The 23,253-nt window shown below is 43.4% G+C and overlaps 1 protein-coding gene across 3 annotated transcripts in view; it reads left to right on the forward strand.

The window, feature by feature from the left end:
• PCSK2 (proprotein convertase subtilisin/kexin type 2) overlaps positions 1 to 23,253 on the forward strand; it is a 255,468-nt gene that overhangs the window by 189,060 nt on the left and 43,155 nt on the right. For all 3 annotated transcript variants that reach the window (XM_011962755.1, XM_011962748.1, XM_011962761.1), the window contains 2 exons: positions 13,211 to 13,299; positions 20,419 to 20,594. In XM_011962755.1, coding sequence (XP_011818145.1) covers positions 13,211 to 13,299; positions 20,419 to 20,594 — 265 coding nt within the window. The remainder of the gene's footprint in view (positions 1 to 13,210; positions 13,300 to 20,418; positions 20,595 to 23,253) is intronic.

Consider the following 23,253-nt stretch of genomic DNA (forward strand, 5'->3'; position numbering starts at 1 on the left):
AAACTACCATCAGAGTGAACAGGCAACCTACAGAATGGGAGAAAATTTTTGCAATCTAACCATCTGACAAAGGGCTGATATCCAGAATCTACAAAGAACTTAAACACTTTACAAGAAAAAAAAAACAAACAAACCCATCAAAAAGTGGGGAAAGGATATGAACAGACACTCCTCAAAAGAAGACATTTATGCAGCCAACAGACACATGAAAAAGTGCTCATCATCATCGGTCATTAGAGAAATGCAAATCAAAACCACACTGAGATACCATCTCATGCCAGTTAGAGTGGTGATATTTAAAAAGTCAGGAAACAACAGATGTTGGAGAGAATGTGGAGAAATAGGAACACTTTTGCACTGTTGGTAGGACTTAAACTAGTTCAATCATTGTGGAAGACAGTGTGGCAATTCCTCAAGGACCTAGAACTAGAAATACTATTTGACCCAGTGATCCCATTACTGGGTATATACTCAAAGGATTATAAATCATGCTACTATAAAGACACATGCACATGTATGTTTATTGTGGCACTATTCACAATAGCAAAGACTTGGAACCAACCCAAATGTCCATCAGTGATAGACTGGATTAAGAAAATGTGGCACATATACACCATGGAATACTATGCAGCCATAGAAAGGATGAGTTCATGTCCTTTGCAGGGACATGGACAAAGCTGGAAACCATCATTCTCAGCACACCATCACAAGGACAGAAAACAAAACACCATATGTTCTCACTCATAGGTGGAGGTGGGAATTGAACAATGAGAACACTTGGACACAGGATGGGGAACATCACACACCAGGGCCTGTTGGGGATGGGGGGCTGGGGGAGGGATAGCTTTAGGGGAAATACCTCAAGTAAATGGCAAGTTGATGGGTGCAGCAAACCAACATGGCACATACATACCTATGTAACAAACCTGCATGTTGTGCACATGTACCCTAGAACTTAAAGTATAATAATAATTTTAAAGAGAAAATTTAAAAAACTAAGAACACTAAGGAAATGTCTTCTCTCTTAAATATTTCATTTGTAAACTTGTTCTCAAAAGTATAATTTTAAACCAGCTAAAAACCTCCAATTAGGACTAATTAGTGCTTAGGGCAATAAAACTCGTCATTGTCAGTGGTAAGAATTCCCAAGTGTCCAATTACCAGAGACACAGTCATAGTGACTCAGGTGAGCATGATCCCCATGCCTTAGGGAGCCAATGACTAAGACAGACTGTCCACTTTGACCAGTAAATGGGTGCTTTTCAATTATCAAGTCATTTTCAAAGATTCTCACCCACTATGGCTTGTTATTACAAAGACTGGATGATGCCAGCACTCAAATCACAACTGCTTTCAATACATAACTACCATTGTAGATGATTATGGGAGGCTGATGGGGTGAAGCGCAAGTCCACAGCACCAGGAGAATCCTTAGTTCAAAACATCACCATCGTCCTGGAGATGATTCCTGCTTGACTGAAGGAGAATTTGAATGAGGCGTCCGTTGCATGAGTATAGGATATGTTTATTTAAAAACCCCTCTGGGATGAAATGATATTATGCCTGATGTTTTCTTCAGTATTACTTATGGCTTGAGGCAGAAGGGAAGAGAATGATTGGAGTATAGAGGCAATAAAATTGGTTATGAGTTAATCATTGTTAAAGCTCTGTGATGAGTACATGGGATTTTACTCTATTTTTGTATATCGTTGATTTTTTTCTAATAACAAGAAGTAAATTCAGCAAGCATAGGGCATAAAAAAGAGGTAATAACAGAACTAGGACTTCAGTTTGGTATCAGGAAACTGTTTTGGTGTGCAAGCTTCCAAGGAGCTTGCAGTGTCATATGATTAGGCAACAGATGCCCAAGTTACTACAATGCAAAAATGTAGCCCAGACTAAAATAACACAAGGAGATCTAATGCAAGTTGAACAGTTACTGTATTTAAGGCACTGTTCCGTGTTTTCCATGTATTCATTCAACTAATTATCATAAGAACCCTCTGAAATAGGTATTATGATTTTCACCATTTTGGAAACTGAGGCACAGAGAGGTTAAGTTACTTGTGCAAGGTTACAGGGCTACTAAGAAGTGGAGGCAGGATTTGACGCCAGTGGGTCACCAGTCTAGGATTTTATCTAAGGCAATAGGTAGAGTTGGGAGTAGGAACCAAATGTATCCCAGGGCAAGGATACAATCTGGACAAAGATAGGCTGGCGGGGAGGTGCAGGATATGTTCAGGAGGTAGTCTGGATAACTGCTGTGGGATTTGGAGGCTGGTGCAGAAGGCAGCATTCTAAGAAGGATCCACAAGTAAGGTGGAACCTAAAAGGGTTAGAAAAGTTGCTAGGATGGTTGGGTCAGAACTGGGCCAGGGGCATAGATGAGGCTCATTCTCTCATTACACTCAAGATATGCTTCTACTCTCAGAAGCCCCAGTGGCCTGGAGCCTGGCACTTGTTCTTGGCTGGCACAGGACCCAGCATGAGCCTCCTACCAGCTGCGCAGACACCAAGGCATACCACAGGTTCTTCAGGTGTTTTCTGGGCATGGGCACCAAATCCAATGCCCCACCTCTGTTCAACAGACTTGGGGCTCTTGAGAAATGCTGGCGTCAGCATGCCCTGAAACCCCAATATAGGGCTGACATGCTGACCAGCGATAGGCCTGTTGCTATTAACTATTCCAGCCACACTGACTGCCACAAAGGCTAGTTACAACGCAGGAGTAATTGTTCACAGGAAAAGGCAGTGGCTCTCCAGCACGAGATTCTCACTGCTGTGAAAGTAGAAAATAAAATGCACTATAGAGGACACCCAAACAAAGAAGTAAATGTGCCCCTTGTTTGGGAGACTGAGTTCAATAGCAACAAATCTCTCCTAGGTTTTCCTGACACTTTAAACCATCATCTCATACCCTCTGCACTTACTCGTTGTTTTCCTTTATTAAACTCCAAGCCAAGGGTGCTTTAGGAAAACAAACTTCATACATATGCAGAGCTGCTTTTAGGGTATGTGTGTATTAGAATAGCTTGCCTTGTGCTTGATTTGCTTTTGTTGGATTATTCCTGTTTAAGCAGAGCAAGTGTATTTATTCTACTGTGAACCATTTAATAATTACATGCAGTATCTGAGCTCCAGGGATGAACTTGAAACACAGTTAAGAAATTTTCAAAAAGAGTATAATTTTCTCTTAGCTTGCAATGAGCAAAATACATTTGACCAAACAAAATAATAATAATAATAGTAACTCAAATTGCAAAAAGGTAGAAAATACACATTTAATGAGCATCAGTAATGTGCAGAAGAGATTGATTGATTTGCTGAGAGGTATCAGGATTTAGTACCACATTATTTTCATTGCTGGCACTCAAAAAATATTGACTGGCTGGTTGATGGATGAGTGGCATACCTTTTCAACCATGGCAAGATGTTGAGTGGCCTTGACATCTGTCCATTTTCAAGCTGCCTGCTGCTCTCAAGGTCTGCAGCCCACGTTTTGTCAATAATCTTGCAGGCCTGCTCGGTTTTAGGTCAATGTTTGGTGATGCACTGCAGATCTGTATTCCATTACTGTGCTGTTGTCCATAAAAATCCCTCTTGCATAGCATTTCTTTGACAGGCATTCACCACTGAAATGCCATCCCTGCCATTGATGATATTTATGAAGCGTCAGGGGATGCAGCATACTCTATCTATTAAGCCCTAAACAGTGAGAGACTCTGGGTTAGATGCAATTCTTGGCTGCAAAAAGTTTACTATAAATTCAGGAACAGAGAAGACATTTATTACTCAAGCAAACAAAATGGAGGGAAGGAAGATGGATAAACGGAGGCTGAAGAACATTTATCTCTTTGTGAGCTAATGTGATTGATAGCATTAGTTAAACCTTCAAATAAGAAAGGATTTCTGGGATTAACTTTTATTTTCTTATTAAAAGTCATATTTCATTCTGAAGAACCCTAAGCAACAGGCCACAAAAAAAATGTGTGAGAAAAATGGCCCTCTCTGGTTGGCTATTTTCAAAGTGATGTAAGCTGCTACCTTACCCTGGTGATACTTAATGGTTTCCCTTATGTCTTTATGAACTAATTCTGAAACACCTCCTGGATAATGAAATGCAAACTGCTTTCAAAGACATAGTCTAACTACTTTTCATGTGAGCTTTACAACTACCTCATTAGTCGATATTAGCTCAAAGGTTACTGCTTGTAACAAACCCTTTCTACATCCAAACCAGAGCACAGTGAAATCCAACAGAGTTTAATATTTTTTAATTTCTAGTCCCTTACCTGGATTAGAAAAGTATTTATTATTTAAATTTTTCCTTCAGCTAAAAGGGGTAGATGTAATATAGACTTAGGGGTTATGGAGAAAACTATAAAGGTTGTAAAAGAAAGACTTATATTTGGGTATAATTAGTTCCACTTTGTAAGCTAATGTATACATGCCATATAGAGATTTTATGGTCCTCAGGTGGCAATAACTCTTTCTTAAGAGAGAAAAAGACAGCACCTTATGTAGACAAATGTAATATTATGTTAATCGCTTGGTATGGAATGAGTGATTCCTGAGTCAGTTCCCTTATCTATAAACTGGGACTAAAGCTCCCACCTTGAAGGCTTGTACTGGGGATTCGAGACAGGTATAGAGTCCTTGGTGCAGAGCATGGCACATGGTAAGCACTGTGGGCAGCCAATAGAGTTGTGAAATTCAGCAAAGAGATTTCTACAGGACCTAAGTCAAAGATTATTCAACGACAAAGAAAAGTAGGAGAATTTATGCTACAGGAGTAAATGGATGGCTCAGCCAATCACCCACCTTTCTCAGACATCTGCTCTCTCATTTAAGCTTTCGACAGAAAGTGGATAACAGTCAGCTCAAGGTTAAACTTTCTGTCAAGACTCTAGTGCCTGTGTTTCTACATTGCTGATTGAATAAAGAGTTATAGCTAAAGATACCTTGTATGCATGAGACAAAGTTGATCTATTAGGAAAACTGAAATGTCTAGCATCTGGCCTCAGAAAGATCAGGAGTCTGCTCACTTCTCCAGAAAGCAATGGGTGCTTGCCAGCAGACTCAGGGACTTCCCCAGAGGCAGCGTTGCTCATTCTCACCTATCGCCTATTCTAACCTATTCTGCCTGACCTATTCATTTCTCATCTATTCTATCAAGTAGACTCTTGAAACCCCCAAATCTTACCCTGTAGAGCTCATTGGACATTAGCCAGCAAATGCGGTAAATGCCAAACTAGCCAGGAAGTCTCTGCATTTCAGTTCTAATATGTCTAACACTGGAGCTTCTTTCTCCAAAGTCAAGGCTGAAAAGACTGCAGCTGGCCACCATGGGTCTTCTGTTGTCTAAGAATCTGTAGATGTAGAGAGACTGGAGACCAGAAGACAAAGACAGCCTCATGTGCATGAACTTGGCCAAGCTGCACACTGGCTTGCTGACTGACCTGTCTTATCTCCTTATCTCTGTGAATGCAGATCCCTGAAACACTGTTGCAGAAACTGGCTGTCAGAAACAGAACTAAAGAGTCAGTTGAAACAACCATAGGACCAGTAGCCAGGAAAGTAGCCAGGAAAGGAAAAGAGGTTAAAAAAAAAAAGAGGAAAAAATATCTCCATATCAAAATTATCCTAAAATCCAATATTCCAAAATATCTGAAAAAAATACACCTAAAAAACTAAAACTCGGATATTAATTTGTACCATGTGAAACTGGTTCTATGAAGCAGTCTTGAAAAAGACTTTATAATAAGTTATTTTTAGTTTGCTCAGAGTGATAAATGCATGGATGACATCTATTTTAAAGAAAACTAAATGATGGGGGAAACATAGGTGAAAACAAAAGCATGGACATGAAAAGAACAAATTGCAGCTGAAAAATACAGCCTGTGGAATAAAATCTCAATAAATGGGATAAAATCTAGCCTGGATGCACTTGAGGAGATAATTATCGAATTGAAGATAACAACCTGTTTATCAAAAACCTACAGCAAACATTATTCTTCATGGTGAAGCTTTGATAGCATTCTCTAAGTCTGGGACAAGATGTGGGTTCTCCCTAGCATCTCTTTAATTCAACACTACGCTACATTTCAGAGCCAATCAAATAGTTATAAATCTAAGAAAAGGTGTGAGATCATTAAGAAGAAAATTATAAAATTTGCAAAAGACATAAAGGTGTCCTAAATTAATAGAGTGACATACTAAATTCACGGATAAGAAGATGGAACAATATAAAGATATCATATCAAACTAATATATTAATTAATTGCAATTTCAATTAAAGTTTCAATAGATTATTCAGTGGAACTAGACAAAACTGTTTTAAAATTGATATGGAAAAACAAGTGGCCAAAATAGAAGAAGACAAATAAGGAGGAGGAAAAAAAGGAGAAAAAAGAGGAAGCGAATGAAGATAAAGAAGAAGAAGATGAAGTAGAAGTTCAACAACAACAGAACAGCAGCAAGACGGGAAGCTTTGCTGATCGGATACCAAAACATTACACAGTGGTAATAATATGAGATTGTAGGGTTAGCATAGAGAGAGACAAAGAGTTTAAGAAAGAGAATAGAGAGTGCAAAAACAGACACCACATAAAAGGAACCCTAATATATGATTAAGATAGCAATAAAAATGATAAGGATGGAGTGAAGGTATTCGATAAATGGGATAACTATGTACATAGGGAGAAATAGGCACCCACTCCACATACTGAGCATAAATAAATTCCAGGAGAATTAAAGACCTAAATGGATATAAATCTTTTAGGAAAAAAATAAAAACACCTTTATGATCATGACATGGGGATGGATTTCTTTCTTTTATTCCCCAATTGATTTAGAAGTTTATTTTACCAAGGTTAAGGGTCATGACCCATGACACAGCCTCAGGAGGTCCTGAGAACACGTGCCCAAGGTGGTTGAGTTCGAGCTTGATTTTATATGTTTCAGGGAGACATAAGACATTAATCAGTACATGTGAAATAGACATTGGCTTGGTCTGGAAAGGCAGGACATCTCGAAGCAGGGGCTTCCAGGTTATAGGTAGATTCAAAGATTTTCTGATTGGCAATTGGTTGAAAGAGTTATTATCTAAAGACCTGGAATCAGTAGAAAGGTGTGTCTGGGTTAAGATAAGGGTTTGTGGAGACCGGGGTACGTTTTATGTAGATGAAATCTCCTAAGTGGCCACTCTTAGAGGCAATAGATGACAGATGTTTCCTGTTCAGACCTTTAAAAGGTGCTAGACTCTCAGCTAATCTCTTCAGGATTGGAAAAAGATCTGGAAAGGGCAGACGATTCCCTACAGAATGTAAATTAGGGATGGATTTGTTAAACAAACCACTAAACCACATGGGAAAATTAATGATTGATAAAGCTGGCTACATTAAAATTAAACACTTTTGTTCAAAAAAAGAAGTCACAATAAATAAATTTGGAAGACAAGCCACAGACTAGAAGACATGTGCAACAAATTTTATGGGAAAAAAAAGGCTTAATATACAAACTTTGTAAAGAACAGCTACAAATCAATGAAAAATAAATAAATACCTTAATAGAAGAAATGGGCCAAGGTTATTAACAGGCAATTCACAGAAAAGAAAATCTAAGCCAAATAACCTATGAAAAGATTACCTTGCTAGTGATGAGGAAATGTAAAATGAAACAATAACATACCATTTCACACCAAGTGGACTAGCAAAATTGGTAACATTCGACAATGATCAATGTTGAAAAGGATCGAGCAACAGGAATGCTTGCACCTTGAAGGAGGTAGTACATAGTCATATACCCTGTTTTAAGTTACACAAGAAGACCTCAGAGAAACTCTTCCTTACGTGTACATGGAAATAATAAACAAAAATGTTTCTTTTCAAATTATTTGTAATGGCAAGCAAATTGCAAACAATCTAAATACCTATCAATAGAAGTATAAATAAATAAATCACAGCATATTTATAAATGGACTACTACACAGCACTAAAAATGGATGAACCAGAATTCACAAGTTAACTTCAGAAATTGTAGCAAATAAAGCCAAATTTACATAGATAATATACTAGGAAATTTTTATATAGAGTTTGAAAACATGCAAAGAGTGGCATATATGCTTACGCATACCTGATTATAAGCTCATGAAAACATTCTGAACAGCAAACTTAGTACAATCATTACCTCTGAGGAAGCAAAGAGGGGAAGGAATGGCATCAGAGAGGGCCTCAATTGTATCTGTAAAGATTTATGTTGTTTCTTGGGGGTTTTTTTGTCTTTGTTTTTTGTTTTTCGAGACAGAGTCTCACTCTGTCACCCAGGCTAAAGTGCAGTGGCTCCATCTCGGCTCACTGCGACCTCCGCCTCCCTGGTTCCTGTGATTCTCCTGCCTCAGCCTCCTGAGTAGCTGGGATTACAGGCACGTGCCACCATGCCTGGCTAATTTTTGTATTTTTAGTAGAGACAGGGTTTCACCATGTTGGTCAGGCTGGTCTTGAACTCCTGACCTCGTGATCTACCCACCTCAGCCTCCCAAAGTGCTGGGATTACAGGCATGAGCCACAGCACCCAACCTTTTTGTTTTTATTTGAGAGTCTCATTCTGTCACCCAGGCTGGAGTGCAGTGGCACAATCTTGGCACACTGCAACCTCCAACCCCCAGGTTCAAGCAATTCTCATGCCTCAGTCTCCCGAGTAGCTAGAACTACAGACACAGGCCACCATGCCTGGCTAATTTTTTTGTATTTTTAATAGAGATGGTGTTTCCAGGCTGGTCTTGAACTCCTGACATCAAGCAATCTGCCTGCCTTGGTCTCCCAAAGTGCTGGGATTACAGGAGTGAGCCACCACACCTGGCCTATAAAGACTTATGTTTTTCTAAAAATAATCCAAAGTATAAAAAATGTTTGGCTTTGATAGACTTGGATGGTGGCTGTATAAGAGTCATTGTACTATTCACTGAAATTGTCTATATTTTTTAAATATTTCATAATTACACATTTTTGAATAATAAACCTAAGCCAAAATGGAAACTCCAAAATGTCAGACATGCCCATTCACCATTAAAAGACTCACTTCTACACACCAGCCTCAAAGTGTGCACTAAATAAACGAATGCCAAAAGTCCATCATGCACCCTACACACACCTAGTGAGAGGGCAGGGGAATTCTACCATTAGACAAGGCAGCCATTTTTCTTCTGTTCATCAAGGACTGCTTTGTACTCATCCTAGTCACCCAACATCTCTTTTTGTGGGATCCTTCAAATTAGTTTATTTCACTTATTATTAGAATTTATCCTTCCAAAACAGGTTATCGAGTAGCATCTAATAAAATTATAGCAATAATCAATAGAAATAAAATTAAAATGTGCGAGTTCAGGTTATCCTAGTAGCTATAACAAATAAATCTTGGCCTTGAAATCTTAGTGCTTTAGTGGCTTAGCACCAAAAAAAGTTTATTTATCACTCACCATCTCTGTGTTCCTGGTGGAGCAGCTCTCCTCCAAGCAGTGATTCGGGGATGCAGACTCCTTTCCTCTTTGGCATAGGTTTCCAATGTTGCTGGGATTTTTTGCATCAAACTACTTGAGGGGAAAGAGCATGAATAATTGCCCAAGGGTGATTTTTATGGGCCAGGCTTACAAATAGCATTTACCCATCTGCTCACATATTTGCCATAACTCAGTCACATGGCCACATACAAGTGCAAGGGAGGATGGGAGCCTTACTGCAGCCTAGGGAGAAAAGAGAATGACTGGTGACCATTCAGCATTTTCTGCCACCAACACAAAGCATGTTGCAAAGTGAGAGATAATACTGTACCAGAATACCTAGGTGAATGGTGATATGGCTTAGCTCTGTGTCCCCCACCCAAACCTCACCTTGAATTGTAATACTCATAATCCCACGTGTCAAGGGCAGGACCAGGCGGAGGTAATGGAGTCATGGGGGCAGTTTTCCCCATGCGGTTCTCATGATAATGAGTGAGTCTCACAAGATCTGATGGTTTTATAAGCATCTGGCATTTCCCCTGCTGGCACTCATTATCTCCTTCCTGCCACCCTGTGACGAGGTGCCTTCCACCATGATTGTAAGTTTCCTGAGGCCTCCCCAGCAATGCTGAACTGTGAGTCAATTAAATCTCTTTCCTTTATAAATTACCAGTGTCTGGTATTTCTTCATAGCAGTGTGAAAGTGGACTAATATGGATATTAGCAAATGACTGACCTAAGAAACCAGCAAAAACAGATTTAATTACTTGGTTACTTTTTGCTTTAGTCATGGTTCTCCAGAGAACAGAACCAGTAGGATATGTATACATATAAAAGGAGGTTCATTATAGGGAATTGACTCACCTAAGTATACAGACTGGCAAGTCCAAAACCTGCAGGGTAAACCAGCAGGCTGGAGACCTTGAGAGCCAATGGTCCAGCTCGAGTCTGAAGGTAGCCTGCTATAGAACCAGGAAAATCCAATGTTACAGGTGAAGTCCAAAGGCAGTCTTCAAGAGAATTCTCTCTTCTCAGAGAAGGCCAGATATTTTGTCTATTTAAACCTTCAAGAGATTGGATGACGCCCATGCACGTTATGGAGGACAAGCTGCTCTAGTCAATGTCCACGAATTGAAATGTCTCATCCAAAATACCCTTGCAGAAACACCAAGAATAATGTCTGACTGAATATCTGGATACCTCGTGGGCCAGTCATATTGACAAGTGAAATTAACCATCACAATTTTATTCTGCATGTTTCTGATAGGATTACATGATAGTTAAAGATTATGATTAAGAGCAGGGCTTTGGAAGCAGTAGAACTGAGTTTGAATTCTTGCCCTGCTTCCTATTTGAGAAGTGACTTCACATCTATCTAAGCTTCAGTTTTCTCATCTTTAAAATGGGGATAATAATAGGCTGTTGTGAGGATTTAATAAAATCATGTATGTAACACTCTCAGCACGGGGTCTGTCCCATAGTAGATGTCGGTAAAAGAGAGTTGTTTTATTCATATTGCTGGATATATCTGACACTATTCCCTAGGTGTAATATACATAGAAATACATGCTTTTGGCTGAAAAAGCTAAGTGAGATGATCAAATCACTTTGGTGCAAAAACCAGCAGTGTGGATGGAAAGGGTGTGCCCATTCTTTCTCTCAGGAAATCCACAGGGTTGGGCACAGGGCCTCAGGTTTTCATTTGGACACCCCAGCAGCCCCTCAATACAGGCTGTTCACAAAAGCTCCAATACAGTCACCGTGACAGTCCAGGTGTGAACCCTGTCTCCCTACACATAAGCCATGGTGTCCCTCTAGCCTTGTTCCTTCATTGTATCAGTAATCTACTGCCATGATAATGCTGCATAACAAATTACTCCAGAATTCAGTAGCTTGAAACAATAAGCATTGATTATTGCACCCAAGTCTATAGGTTGGCTGGAAAGTTCTACTGATCTGGACCAGGCTAGGCTTGTCTTAGCTGAGCTCACCTTTGTCTCCCTGGTCAGCTGGCAGGTTGCTGGGAGCTCAATGGTTTAGGATGACCTCACTCACGTCAATGGATTACTGTTGGCTGGGGTGTCAGGCACGACAGGTTATGTGTCTTTCATCATCCAATAGGCTAGCCTGGGCTTGCTCACATGGAGCCTAGACAGGGTGGCAAGAGAAAGCAGAAAAGCCACAAGGTCTCCTGAGGCCCAGGCTCATCACTTCTACCACATTCTTTCAGTCAAAATAAATGACAAGAGAAGTCCAGATTCAAAGGCCCAGGGTTGTGAGAAGGCTTGGTGTTAGGAACAATCGTAAGAAACCTCTATTTATGGCTGATTGCTAATTAGTGTCGCCTAATTTAGCAATGAAATATTTCTTCCCATATGTTCCTCTGGAGAGCCCACGGCATTCCTCTCCCCTGCTTAAGGGCCAAAATTAAACATACAGAAGACTTAATACCTTTACTTTTTTCAAGCTGGTTCACATGCACTTGTCCTCCAGTCTTTGGTGAACTGTTTTAGGACAGGGACAGGTTTAACACAAGGGCCGACTTCTGCAGTGACACTGGGTGTACATATCTGGGTACATGATATGCGGATTTCATTCTTGTTCCAAAGAGAATTTTGAGGGATGAAATACGTAGCCTTTATGGAGGTAGGATTTACTTTGATTCATACAGAGAAAGAAAATGTGTGTGTGTGTGTGTGTGTGTGTGTGTGTGTGTATGTGTGTATTTTCAATCCTTGCATGTAATATTTTTTAAGGGCTGGTGCGATAGCTTTGCTTGCCCCAAGAGGATGTCCCAGACAGCACTAGTTGATGCTGCAGAAATGGAAAATTCCTAGGGATATGTAGCCAATGAACCCCTTCACCCACATTTCCTGATTGTTTGCTGCAGTTTGAACAGTGAGTGGAAAGACCTTGTGCATTCCGCAGGCCATACTCGCACTGTCCCAGCAGACCTGGGAATGTGCCCATTTGATTCAGTAACTGTTCCACCCACCATTAAAATGGACTTTTCTAGCTAGGCACAGTGGCTCACAGCTGTAATCCCAGCAATTTGGGAGGCTTAGGTGGGAGGATCGCTTGAGCCCAGGAGTTTGAGACCAGCCTGGGCAACATGGGAAACCCCCTTCTCTACAAAAAATACAAAAAATTAGCCAGGTGTGGTGCACACACCTGTGGTCCCAGCTACTCAAGAGGCTGAGGCAGGAGAATCACTTGAGCCTGGGAAGTCAAAGCTGCAGTGAGCCAAGATTGCACCACTGCATTCCAGCGTGGGTGACCAAGGAGACCCAGATTCAAAAAAAAAAAATGAATAAATAAATATAAATAAAGCGGACTTTTCATGGTTGGATCTGGTAGTTCCAGATGATTTATACCACTGGAATCTTTTGCATCGTTAATGCTGCTTAGGTCTGAAAACACAGCCTTCTGAGTGACTCAGTTTATACTTGTTTCAGTTCTCTATTGCGGCTTTTACAAACCACCCCCAGACGGAGCGCTTTACAGAAAACTAAAAGACAGGTAGATAATGGTTTGCTCAGCTCTTTAAGTTTTCACAGAGCTTTAACACAAAAGCCGACCTCTTCAGTGACACAGGGTTTACTTGTATGTGATATGCAGATTTCATCCTTGTTCCAAAGAGAATTTTGAGCCCATGAGAGATGTAGTCAAATTCTTTTCACTGCGTATCTAATGTGTCTTTATGTTTTTCCAAAGCCATGGGACCCGATGTGCAGGAGAAGTTTCTGCTGCTGCCAACAACAATATCTGTGGGGTCGGAGTAGCATACAACTCCAAGGTTGCAGGTAAGCCATCCCTGCCAAACAGCAGGCCCCCACTAGGTATCACACTGATCTTAAGGCTGACCGTGGCCCAGCAAAAAATCCCACTGGTGCGGAAAAGCTAGGATCCACAGATTTGGCACAAGTGGAAAAAATTTTTTTTCTTTTAACCTGCGTAGCAATATCAATACAGTTTTAAATTTTTAACTTAAGCATAATATAAATTCAAAGAAGTTAATGAATCATAAGTACATAGCTCAGTGACTTTCCCCAAACTGCCCATACACATGTAGTGATCAGGAAACAAAATGTAACCAGCACCACAAAGCCCTTTATGACCCCTTCCAGTTACTACTCAGACACCCAAGAATAACCATGATCTTGTTTTCTAACAGCAAAAAAAAAAATGGTTATTGCCAGTTTTTGAACTTTATATAAATAGAATTGTCAGTCACTACTCTTCTGTGTCAGTGTCAATAACATTTTAATGAGACTCAAATATAGACTGTAGAATACAAGGTGGTGTGTATAAATTATTTGTAAACATACTCAGAGCTCTTCAAAATGTTTTGCACAATGGAACTCATCTTTAAAAAGATAAATTCTACCTAGAACCTTTTGCTTACGTTTTACTGGGTGGGATGTTTAACAATTTCCACTTTATGGAGCCCTTAGAAATGAGAGTGGCAAGTCCCTGGAAATTTAGAAACCAACATCCCTCCCCTCAGAAAAAAAAAAAGAGAGAGAGAGACAGAGACAGAAACTGAGAGATTCATAAGCTTTCAACGAGATGTCTGAGAATGGAGTGGCTCCAGTCTTGTTCCAAGTTTTGCATCAAATTGGTTCTTAATTTATTCAGGCTGAGTCACCCAGCCTTATTTTTCTTTTTTCTTTTTTTTTTTTTTTTTTTTGTTTACAACTGTCCTGATGTTTTCTTCTCCTGGCAATTTAATGGAACCATAAACCTACTTTCTGCTGACACCTCCATTTCCATGGAACTAAATAAAGCAAAAGTAACCTATACAAACCCACTATTAACCTCTTTTCAACACTGTTTGCTAAGAGGCTTGCCTGAACTGGGTGCTGAATGTCACAAAAGAATATATCTGGAGGTTTCTAAAATGTAAATAGAGGAGGCTTTGCCCCTGGGTTTCAGCTCTCTTTACTTTGTGCGCATCCAAAATTCTGGCATTAAAATGTCAGGAGCCATTATGAGCTCGGGGGAAAGAATATCACTTGGTTAATATTTTATAAGCCAGGCTCAGACCTGGGATGGAATCTAAGGGAGGTGGGTTCTCTACTCACAGAACAGAACTAGAAGCAACTGAAAAATTCAAACCTGAATTTCTTATTCAAACACCCAAGGTAACTGGTTTTTGGAACAAAGTAAAATGACCACCTGCAAAAGTTAAAAGAGTTAGGGGGAGCTCATAGCTTTCTGGAGGTTCCTGGGAGCTTCTTTTTCCATCTGCTTCTTTTCCTTTTTTCCTCTTCTCTTATTATTTGCCCTCTGAAAACATCAAGCACTGAGTGCTCATCAAATGTATCTAATTCTCCCGCTGTCTTAGTTTGCTCTTCCTAAAAGCAAAACCTGAGACAAGGCTTCCGGGCAAGCAGTTCATGTGGGAGGTGGTCCCGGGAAGCCAGAGTGAGGGAGTGGGGGAAGAAGACAGGAAAGGAATGGAGGCCAACAAAGTGAGTCTCCTGGACAACAGGGGCCCCGTCCTGCAGGTCATTCTCCGAGAGAGTGTGGAGAACTTCCCCTCACAATTGACCCCACTAAAGTGAGGAGGCTGTGGCGTTAATCTGCCACTTCCCATCGATCATTGTTTGAGAGTGCTCTTGGGCCTGCCCAGTCTGCCCAGCTCGCTTGAACTGAGTGGAGCTCCTTGGGCAGGGGACGCCCCTAGCCAAAAAGCCAGGGAGCAGGCCAGAGAACCTGGCAGGTGCAGCAGCCTCTGCCTCGCCTGCTGAATGCAGCCTGACACCTCAAAAACGCGACTGGGCTTCTGTGAGGACAGCTGGGGCATCGCAGCAACGCTTTGAGCTTCCAGAAACCAAGAACAGCCACCCAAAGATTTTGAGCGAGGGAGCCTCTTTTCTTTCTTTTCCCACTGCCTTAGCCCCAGCTTGGCTCCCCTGTGACGACGTAAGCTGGTTCTAACTGCAAAGGCTGCGAGGCAACAGTCCCACGCCTGTGCCTCAGGGTACCCAGTGTCCTCTGGCTCCCCGAGGCGTCAACATGAATTCTTGAGGAAGCACTGGAGAATTACTCATGGATTGCAAAAACAGCAGAGTTTATCTTACAAATTTAAGGAAAACATTTTATTCAGCCTGGCTGGCAATTCCAAAAGTTGGCTGGTTTTTAATTATTTGCTAAAAATGAGTCAACCCCTCCAGAGAATCTTTCCATTCGGGAGTTTTCTGGGCTAAGGCGGTCTAAAGCGCCACCTGGTGGCCAACTCGGACCGTTGCTGGTCTCAAAGTCGAGGTGTTCGTTCATTTACAGGTTAGGAGGGCGCCCCTGTGATATCTGAGGTCCTTCCCCAGCACCCGTCCACGCTGTCTCCAGAAAAAGCCCAAAGTTAAAATGCGGTTGAGTCTTAATCCAGGAATTCAAAAAAGAAGAGGGGAGATGAGATTGTAAATTGAGTCCTCTGAACAGAAAAAAGCGTTGAGCATCTCTGTATCTGCCTGAATTCCTCTTCTGTTCATACATTTTTCTCATTTTTCCATCAAGGCTCCGGTCTTTTTCTTGTTGACTTTTAGGCATTCTTGGTGTGTTCCAGAGGTTAGCCCCTAACCCATTTTAATCCGTGCAAAGATCTTCTCCTTCATTTCTCTTCGCGCCTGTCTTCGTTTCAAACTATGTGACATGTAGACCCACACATACGGGATGTCCCAAAAGTCATCCTGCAGTCTTCAAGCTTTAATAACCTCAGAAACATTATTCTAAAGTTTATTTACATTTCCATTTTCACTGACCTAATTGTATAAATTTTGAAGAAAAATATCACATGTTTTATTTTGAAAATGCCTTTATTCGAGTAATTCTCTTTTTAAAAAGGACCCCATTCCTTCTTTCTTTTTTCATTTTAATTTTTAAGGAAATGACAACTTCAATCAAAAAGATTGAGTCAAAAATTAAAATTAAATGTGTTATTCAAAATCCACAAAACCAAGCAAGTGTACCACAAACATAATGACCTTCCAAATGATGGTTCTTGCAAATTTGTCAAACGTATATTTCTGAAACTATTAAAGCTTGATACTGTATCAAGGAGTCATAACACTGTCTCCTGCCTTCAGGCCTTTTGTGTGGTCAGTAGTCACTGTGGGCACCTTCCTGTTGCAGGGGATGGAAGCTGGCAGACAGGTTCCCTGCCCCGTGTAGCTCACCGTCTAGGAGGAAACAAAGACAGGGAGCAAATAAGAAAATATAAGATAACAACTCATGCAAGAGGACAGAGAGTAACCAGGGCTCAGGAACAAGAGGAGCCTGAGGGTGGGGCTCTACAATTCCTCACTGTTCTGGGTTTCTGCAGACTCTCAGAGCAACCCCAAGATGGGGCCAGGCCAGGTGGGTTTGGTCCTACTCACCTTCCTTTTTAAACCAAAGCATACAGATTTACACACTGGGCTTCGGAATGAGATCACCTTTGATTGAAGATTTGGAAAAGTATTTTAAAACCACACAGTTGCCCATGGTGCAAATGCCCTGAAATTTCTCTACCAGCTATGAATTGCTTTTGTATATTATTATCATTATTATTCTTGGCCAATGAATTTCATAACACTGCAGATAAACTTATATTTTATCTGAGCTTTTCCATACACAAGTAAAAATCACTGTAAGCACAATGACTAATATGAGTTTTCAGAACCTAAAACCTGGATGAGCATGAACTTCCTCCTTAGCCTCCAGAGCAAATATTCATGAGCACAAAAAGTGGCATTGATGGGCACCGAGGTTTGTGAGCAGATGTAGCATTTGCTGGAGGCAGGGACAGGCACAACTTGTGCAACAGGAGCAGAGACAGAGAGGATGTAGCTCGAATCCGCTGGGCATGCAGCCCCCAGGGCACCAAGGCTAGCCACAGTGCACACTGCACGGGTAGACGGGGAAGGCTCTAAATGAATGGAAGAGACCCACAGAGTCATCTCTACTCATTAATGTGCTGTGCAGGCCTGCCTGGGGTCAGATAGAAACACTTGATGTGTGCCTGTGTCTGTCCTTGCCCATCAAATACACACATCAGCATTGTTAGGGATGCGAAGACACTGACTCCTAGCTCCTTTGATTTCTCTCTTTCTCTCTCTGTCTCTCTCCTTCCCTCTCTCTCTTTCTCTCCTCCTCCTCCCCCTTCCTCCCTCTCTCCCTCTCCTCTCTCTCCCTCCCTTCCTCCCTTCCTCCCCTCCTCCTCCTCCTTCTTACTTCTCTCTCTTTCCTCTCTTTCCCTCGCTCTCTACCTTCTCTCTCTCCTGCACTCTCCCTTTCCTCTCTCTTTCTCTGTCCTTTCCTTCTCTCTCTCTCACTCTGTCCTTCTCCTCTCCCTTTCTCTCTACCTGTTCTCCCTCTGCCTCTCTCTCTCCCATTCTCTCTGTCTCTCTCCCTCTATCTACCCTCTCTCTCTCTCCCAATCTCTCTGCCTCTCTCCCTCCTTCTCTCATTCTCTCCCTCTCTCTCACTTGTTCTACTCTCTGTCTTCACCCCACATTCCTCTGTAGCTCCTAGAGCATCCAGGGGCAGAGGAGAGGCCCTCCCTAAAAACCCTAGGGTCACTCTGAGCCCCTGTCTTGGCTGCTAATGGTGCAGTTGCTTGCAAAATTAATACTGTATCTCATTCAATTAATGCATGCCTCATTCCTCTGGAGCTTAACAAGATTAAAAGAATGTCGGGCGCCTGGTCCCTGAATATGAATGAGAGACTTGCTCTCAGCCTGTGGCCACCCTATAATGTTAAAACAGTCAGAAGATTAATACACATCTGCTCTGAAGTTCTTGTGCAGCACGGAGGGAGCCCATGAAGGTGATAAGAGCTGCAAAGAGGCAGAGGGTTCAGGGCACAGCTGGAAGTGCCATGCACCAGCCCTGGCAAAATCCAGAGCTGCCATTGGTTGGTTTGTGGGGCAGTGGAGGTCTGCTTTGGCCAGGGTTGAATTTCTCTCACCTTCCAGTTGCGGTGGGCCATTCGCTCCTGGTCATCTGGGCACTAGGCAAGTTCAAGAGCATCTGAGCAAGTGAATGCCAGCCTCTCTCTGTTTATTTCCCACCCACAGAGTGGGCGTGACTTTGCACAAGAAGAAGCTGCATTGACCAGTTTATTCTGTGGCTTATTGGTCACCTGCATTAAATAAAGTTTTTAAATAAATAAAAATATAGGTGGACCTAAAGCAAAATACAGAGTCTTAAATTTCCTATCTCCTTATAAAATGAACCATAAAATTTAACATCTGGAAAGTTCAAACCAAAGACTAGGCTTATTCTAGATAAGCTTCCCCAAGGAGAAAGAATGCTAACTGGTAACTGGATGTTTGTTGGCAAAAATGATGATTACGCTTATGGGTTAATAGTAGAAGATGGATGAGTAGAGCCTGTTATTCATTCTTCTGGACCTGTTATTTCTGTCAGGGAGGAAATCAACTAAATAAGGCAATAATGCCAGATATTTATTCACCAAATATTTGTCAAGCGTAAAATAAATACCAAGCATCATGTTGATCCTGAAGGACACGGAAGTGAACAAAGTAGACACATGCCCTGTACTCAAAGACCGTGCCATCTGGTGGTGTATGAAACACTCAAATAAGCAGTTGTGATAGAAGGTTAAAAGTACACAAGAAGAGGGCTATGAGCACTGAAGAAGAAAGTGAGGTCCTCGAGTCTCCTGGGGCCTGAAAGTAGTAGACCCTCAGGAAAGAAAGCAATTTCATGTCCATTTCAGGTGCCTGGCAAGAACCTGGGTGGCTTGTAATTCAATTGACCTGCTCGCCATGTTGGAGTGAGGCTTGTGAAATAGTGTTCTTGAGGCACAACATCCTTTGGCCACCGGGGACAAGGAAGGAGTTTTGGGGCCCAGGTTTTGACTGTGCATGGCCCAACACCTTCATTCCATAATTGCAGTGGGTGAAGACTTAGGTCAGCTTCACTAGCACTCTAAGCTCCTTGCCACAGAATCGTGAACCCACTGACCCATCCAGATGACAAAGCCTAGAGAAAGGCATGTGACCCCATCAGCGAAGTTTTGAAGGTAGTGATGGAGAGACAGCACGCCCATCCCAGTGGCGGCTGCTGAGTTCCCCCTAGAGAGGGCTTTTGTGGATGACCACAGGGGGACTGGAAGCCTAGGAGCACCAGCTCTGCAGGGGCAGCGCAGGCACCTTCATCCTATGCCCCTGTGTCTTAGGCTTGTGTGCCCCACACTACCCTGGACTGCAGGACTTTGCTTCTTCCCAACATCCTGCAAGAAATCACTCCCATGAGGCATCAGAGAGGAACATGAACTTTACAGCGATGCTATAGGGAAGAAAGGAGAGGGGGCCATCTGACACAGAATCACTAATACAGTTTAGAACGGCCATCTCAGCCTTTCTGTCCTCTCCAAAGTCCCTCCCAGCTACAGTGCAAATGGGAGTTCCTCTTTCCTTATCCCACCCGCTCCTGCACTGCCCCTGCCCCTCTCTCTGCCCCCTGCCCTCTGCCCTCTGCCTGCTGGAATTTCTTCTCAAATATCAAATATCTATCGCCTCCTCTATCTATCGTATGTAGTAGCTTTATTTCTCCCCTAAAACTTGGCTGCAGCCAACACCCAGTTCTCTGAGGTCGAGCTTCTACTTAGAAACGAGCTTATCAAAGAATCGCTTCAGCAAAGGTGATCTCTCCCATTAGGAATTCTAGTAAAGTTTGCTAGAGGAATAAACTTGTCTTTAAATCGTTACATCAGCAAAGACATGGGTGGGATGCAGAAGGGAGCCAGTAGCACCGTCTGCGCCTCCTTCCTGATCCTCAGACTGCACAGTGTCCCCAGAGCACCTGGGATCTCCAACCCTTCCAAGCACCCAGGGCCCGAGCCCTCCTCCACCTCCTTGTCTCCTGTGAACTGAGGAACCCAAACTGGTATCCTCTGCTCAACGTGTCCACAGGCATCCGGATGCTGGACCAGCCGTTCATGACGGACATCATCGAGGCCTCCTCCATCAGCCACATGCCGCAGCTGATCGACATCTACAGCGCCAGCTGGGGCCCCACAGACAACGGCAAGACAGTGGATGGGCCCCGGGAGCTCACGCTGCAGGCCATGGCTGATGGCGTGAACAAGGTAAGCGGGCCGGCCCCCTACGCCCCGGCCACTCACAGGGTGGGACAGATTGGGTGGGGGGGGTGGAGGCAACTGGGTAAACCATTGTCACCCTGTGTGTGAGTCCAGGTCCTGCAGGAGTCAGACAGTGCAGGGGCTTAGTCATGCAGGAAGCTGACTACGGGAAGGCCTGTGAAGGATAAGGAGAGAAGGCAGAAGAGCCTCAGACGTGATGCCTGCCTGGCTCCTGCAAACGACAGTGGGAGGGAAGGGACTTGGGTAGGGAGGGTCTCAGACAGCAGTCCCCACGCCAAAGCTGCCCATCACAGGCAGAAAGGGGCCTGCACTGGCACCCCCACCACCTGCTCAGTCGTTGGCTGGCACTAGCACACAGGACATGGGGTCTCAGCAGGACGGGGTGGTAGATCCAGGGGGCAGCAGCCAGGACTGTGACCACGACACTCATGGGGCAGGAGGTCTGAGCACGCATTCTCACAGCTGCTCCTCTGAGATTAGCCCAGGCTTGGACAGAGCCAAGGAGAAGGAAGCCAGGCAGAGCCTCCAAAGGGATGAGATGGAGGTCAATGCTGCATAGGGAGGGGAAGGGGGCCCCTTCTCTGGGACACTGGGGCTGGAGCCACCCCAAAGGAGACACGAACCCAGGTTCAGGGACCAGAGGGTTTCTGGGCTCCAGTCTATCAGGAAGTGACTTAACCTCGCCTGTAAAACGGCGATAATGAGGGGTCACAGAGTCACTGTGATGTGTAAATGAGAAAGATGCAAGCACTCGGCACTGAGAAGTGCCTGCAAAGGGTCAGCGTTTGTCCCAGTCTCGACTGTCACTTAAGCAACACCCCAAAACTTCATAGCACAGAACATAACTCCTTTACTACGCTTGGGATGCTGTGGGTCAGGAATTTCGGCCGGGCACAATGGGGATGGCTCATCTCTCCTCCACGATCCCTGGGGCCTCAGCTGATAGATTTGTTACTTGAGCATCCATTACCAAACTGTTGTGTCTTCACAAGCTGTTCCGATGAACGCATCTACTTGCCACGCATGGCACAGCTCCCACCCCTCGGCATACACAGTCTTCTCAGGCCTGTCCTCGCTGCCAGGCCAGCAGTGGTCCCCTCCCTGTGCTCCCAGAGGACTCTCTGTAATCAGCCTGGATGTGGGACTCACACCTCAAGGTCACTGCTGTGTGTGGAGTAAGTGGTCTGGTGCTAAGTGAGGGAAAGGACAGTGCATGAGATTTTGTGTGTGGCTTTTGGAATTCCATTTTAGGAATGTTTTTGAATTTGCTTCTTAGATTTTGGTGGAATTCAAATAGATGAAATGGCTATAGAAACCAGCACTATCATAAATAAATTATAGAATGCATCTGTTCCACATACACATTTAAATTATGTACAGTCTGTTTATGGAAAATGCATAAACTCATTACTTATAAATTGATAACACTAAAATAAGTGAATGTACAGAACGCTATATGTTTAATGCAGGCATAAAAAAGAGAATATTGAAGAAAATAAGAGTGAGCAATTGATGGCTGCTTTTCCATACATTTCCTGAGGTCAGAAAACATGTGTTTTCCTGCCCAGACCGTCCTCGGGAACTAGCCCGGGGCTTAAGAACATAGTGGATGAGCTGTTCAGGGGGCAGATGTGAAATTAATGCAGACACGAAATGCCACGGTTGAGAGGCTGAAAGTCACATTGAAACCTATGACTACAGTGGATGCCATTGCTGCCCACCAAGATCCCCTTCACCAGGCAGGCCTGGGGGCCGCCCCAGCTGCTGTGAGTGTTGGCTGCTGATGGCTCACAGCGGCCCCTCTCACCAAGCATTGCCCCGAGAGGTGGAATCTTCTCTCCCAGAAAGTTATGCCCCCCACACCCAGGGCACAACCCTGGCTAAGGTGGCTTAGGCAGGAGGCTACACAGCAGATGGCTAAGGCAGGAGGAGCCTGCTTGCCTCCAACAGGGAGGAATCTTCAATGTAATTTATGCTCCAGAGCCCCCTGTGGTCCAGGCCAAAGGCAGGCTTTACCCAAGACTGCATAGCTTTGGATTTCCTTCCCCTCTGTATTTTACTTCGCTCCCTTGCTCACAGATTCCTCCTGAGAGCCCTCCCTCAATGAGTCTGGGCAGCTGAATCTCTGTCTCAGGCTCTGCTTCTAGGGAACACCTCCCACAAATATCGCCTCGAAATTTACCCCATTGGGTTTCGCTTTTTCCTTTGGCTGCCAGGAAGCTTAGAGCTAAGCGTATGCCTATTACGATTGGTTTTTTGTTTGTTTGTTTGAGACACAGTCTGGCTCTGTCGCCCAGGCTGGAGTGCAGTGGCCAGATCTCAGCTCAGTGCAAGCTCCTCCTCCCGGGTTTATGCCATTATCCTGCCCCAGTCTCCCGAGTACCTGGGACTACAGGCACCAGCCACCTCGCCCGGCTAGTTTTTGTATTTTTTTTTAGTAGAGACGGGGTTTCACCATGTTAGCCAGGATGGTCTTAATCTCCTGACCTCGTGATCCGCCCGTCTCGACCTCCCAAAGTGCTGGGATTACAGGCTTGAGCCACTGTGCCCGGCCACGATTGGTTTTTTAGACTAGGTTTTCTTTCTTCTACCTCCTTCTCCTTCTCCTTCTCCTTCTCCTTCTCCTTCTCCTTCTCCTTCTCCT

Source organism: Colobus angolensis, unplaced genomic scaffold (assembly GCF_000951035.1).
Source record: "Colobus angolensis palliatus isolate OR3802 unplaced genomic scaffold, Cang.pa_1.0 Scaffold117, whole genome shotgun sequence".
NCBI classification, from domain to species: Eukaryota; Metazoa; Chordata; class Mammalia; order Primates; family Cercopithecidae; genus Colobus; species Colobus angolensis.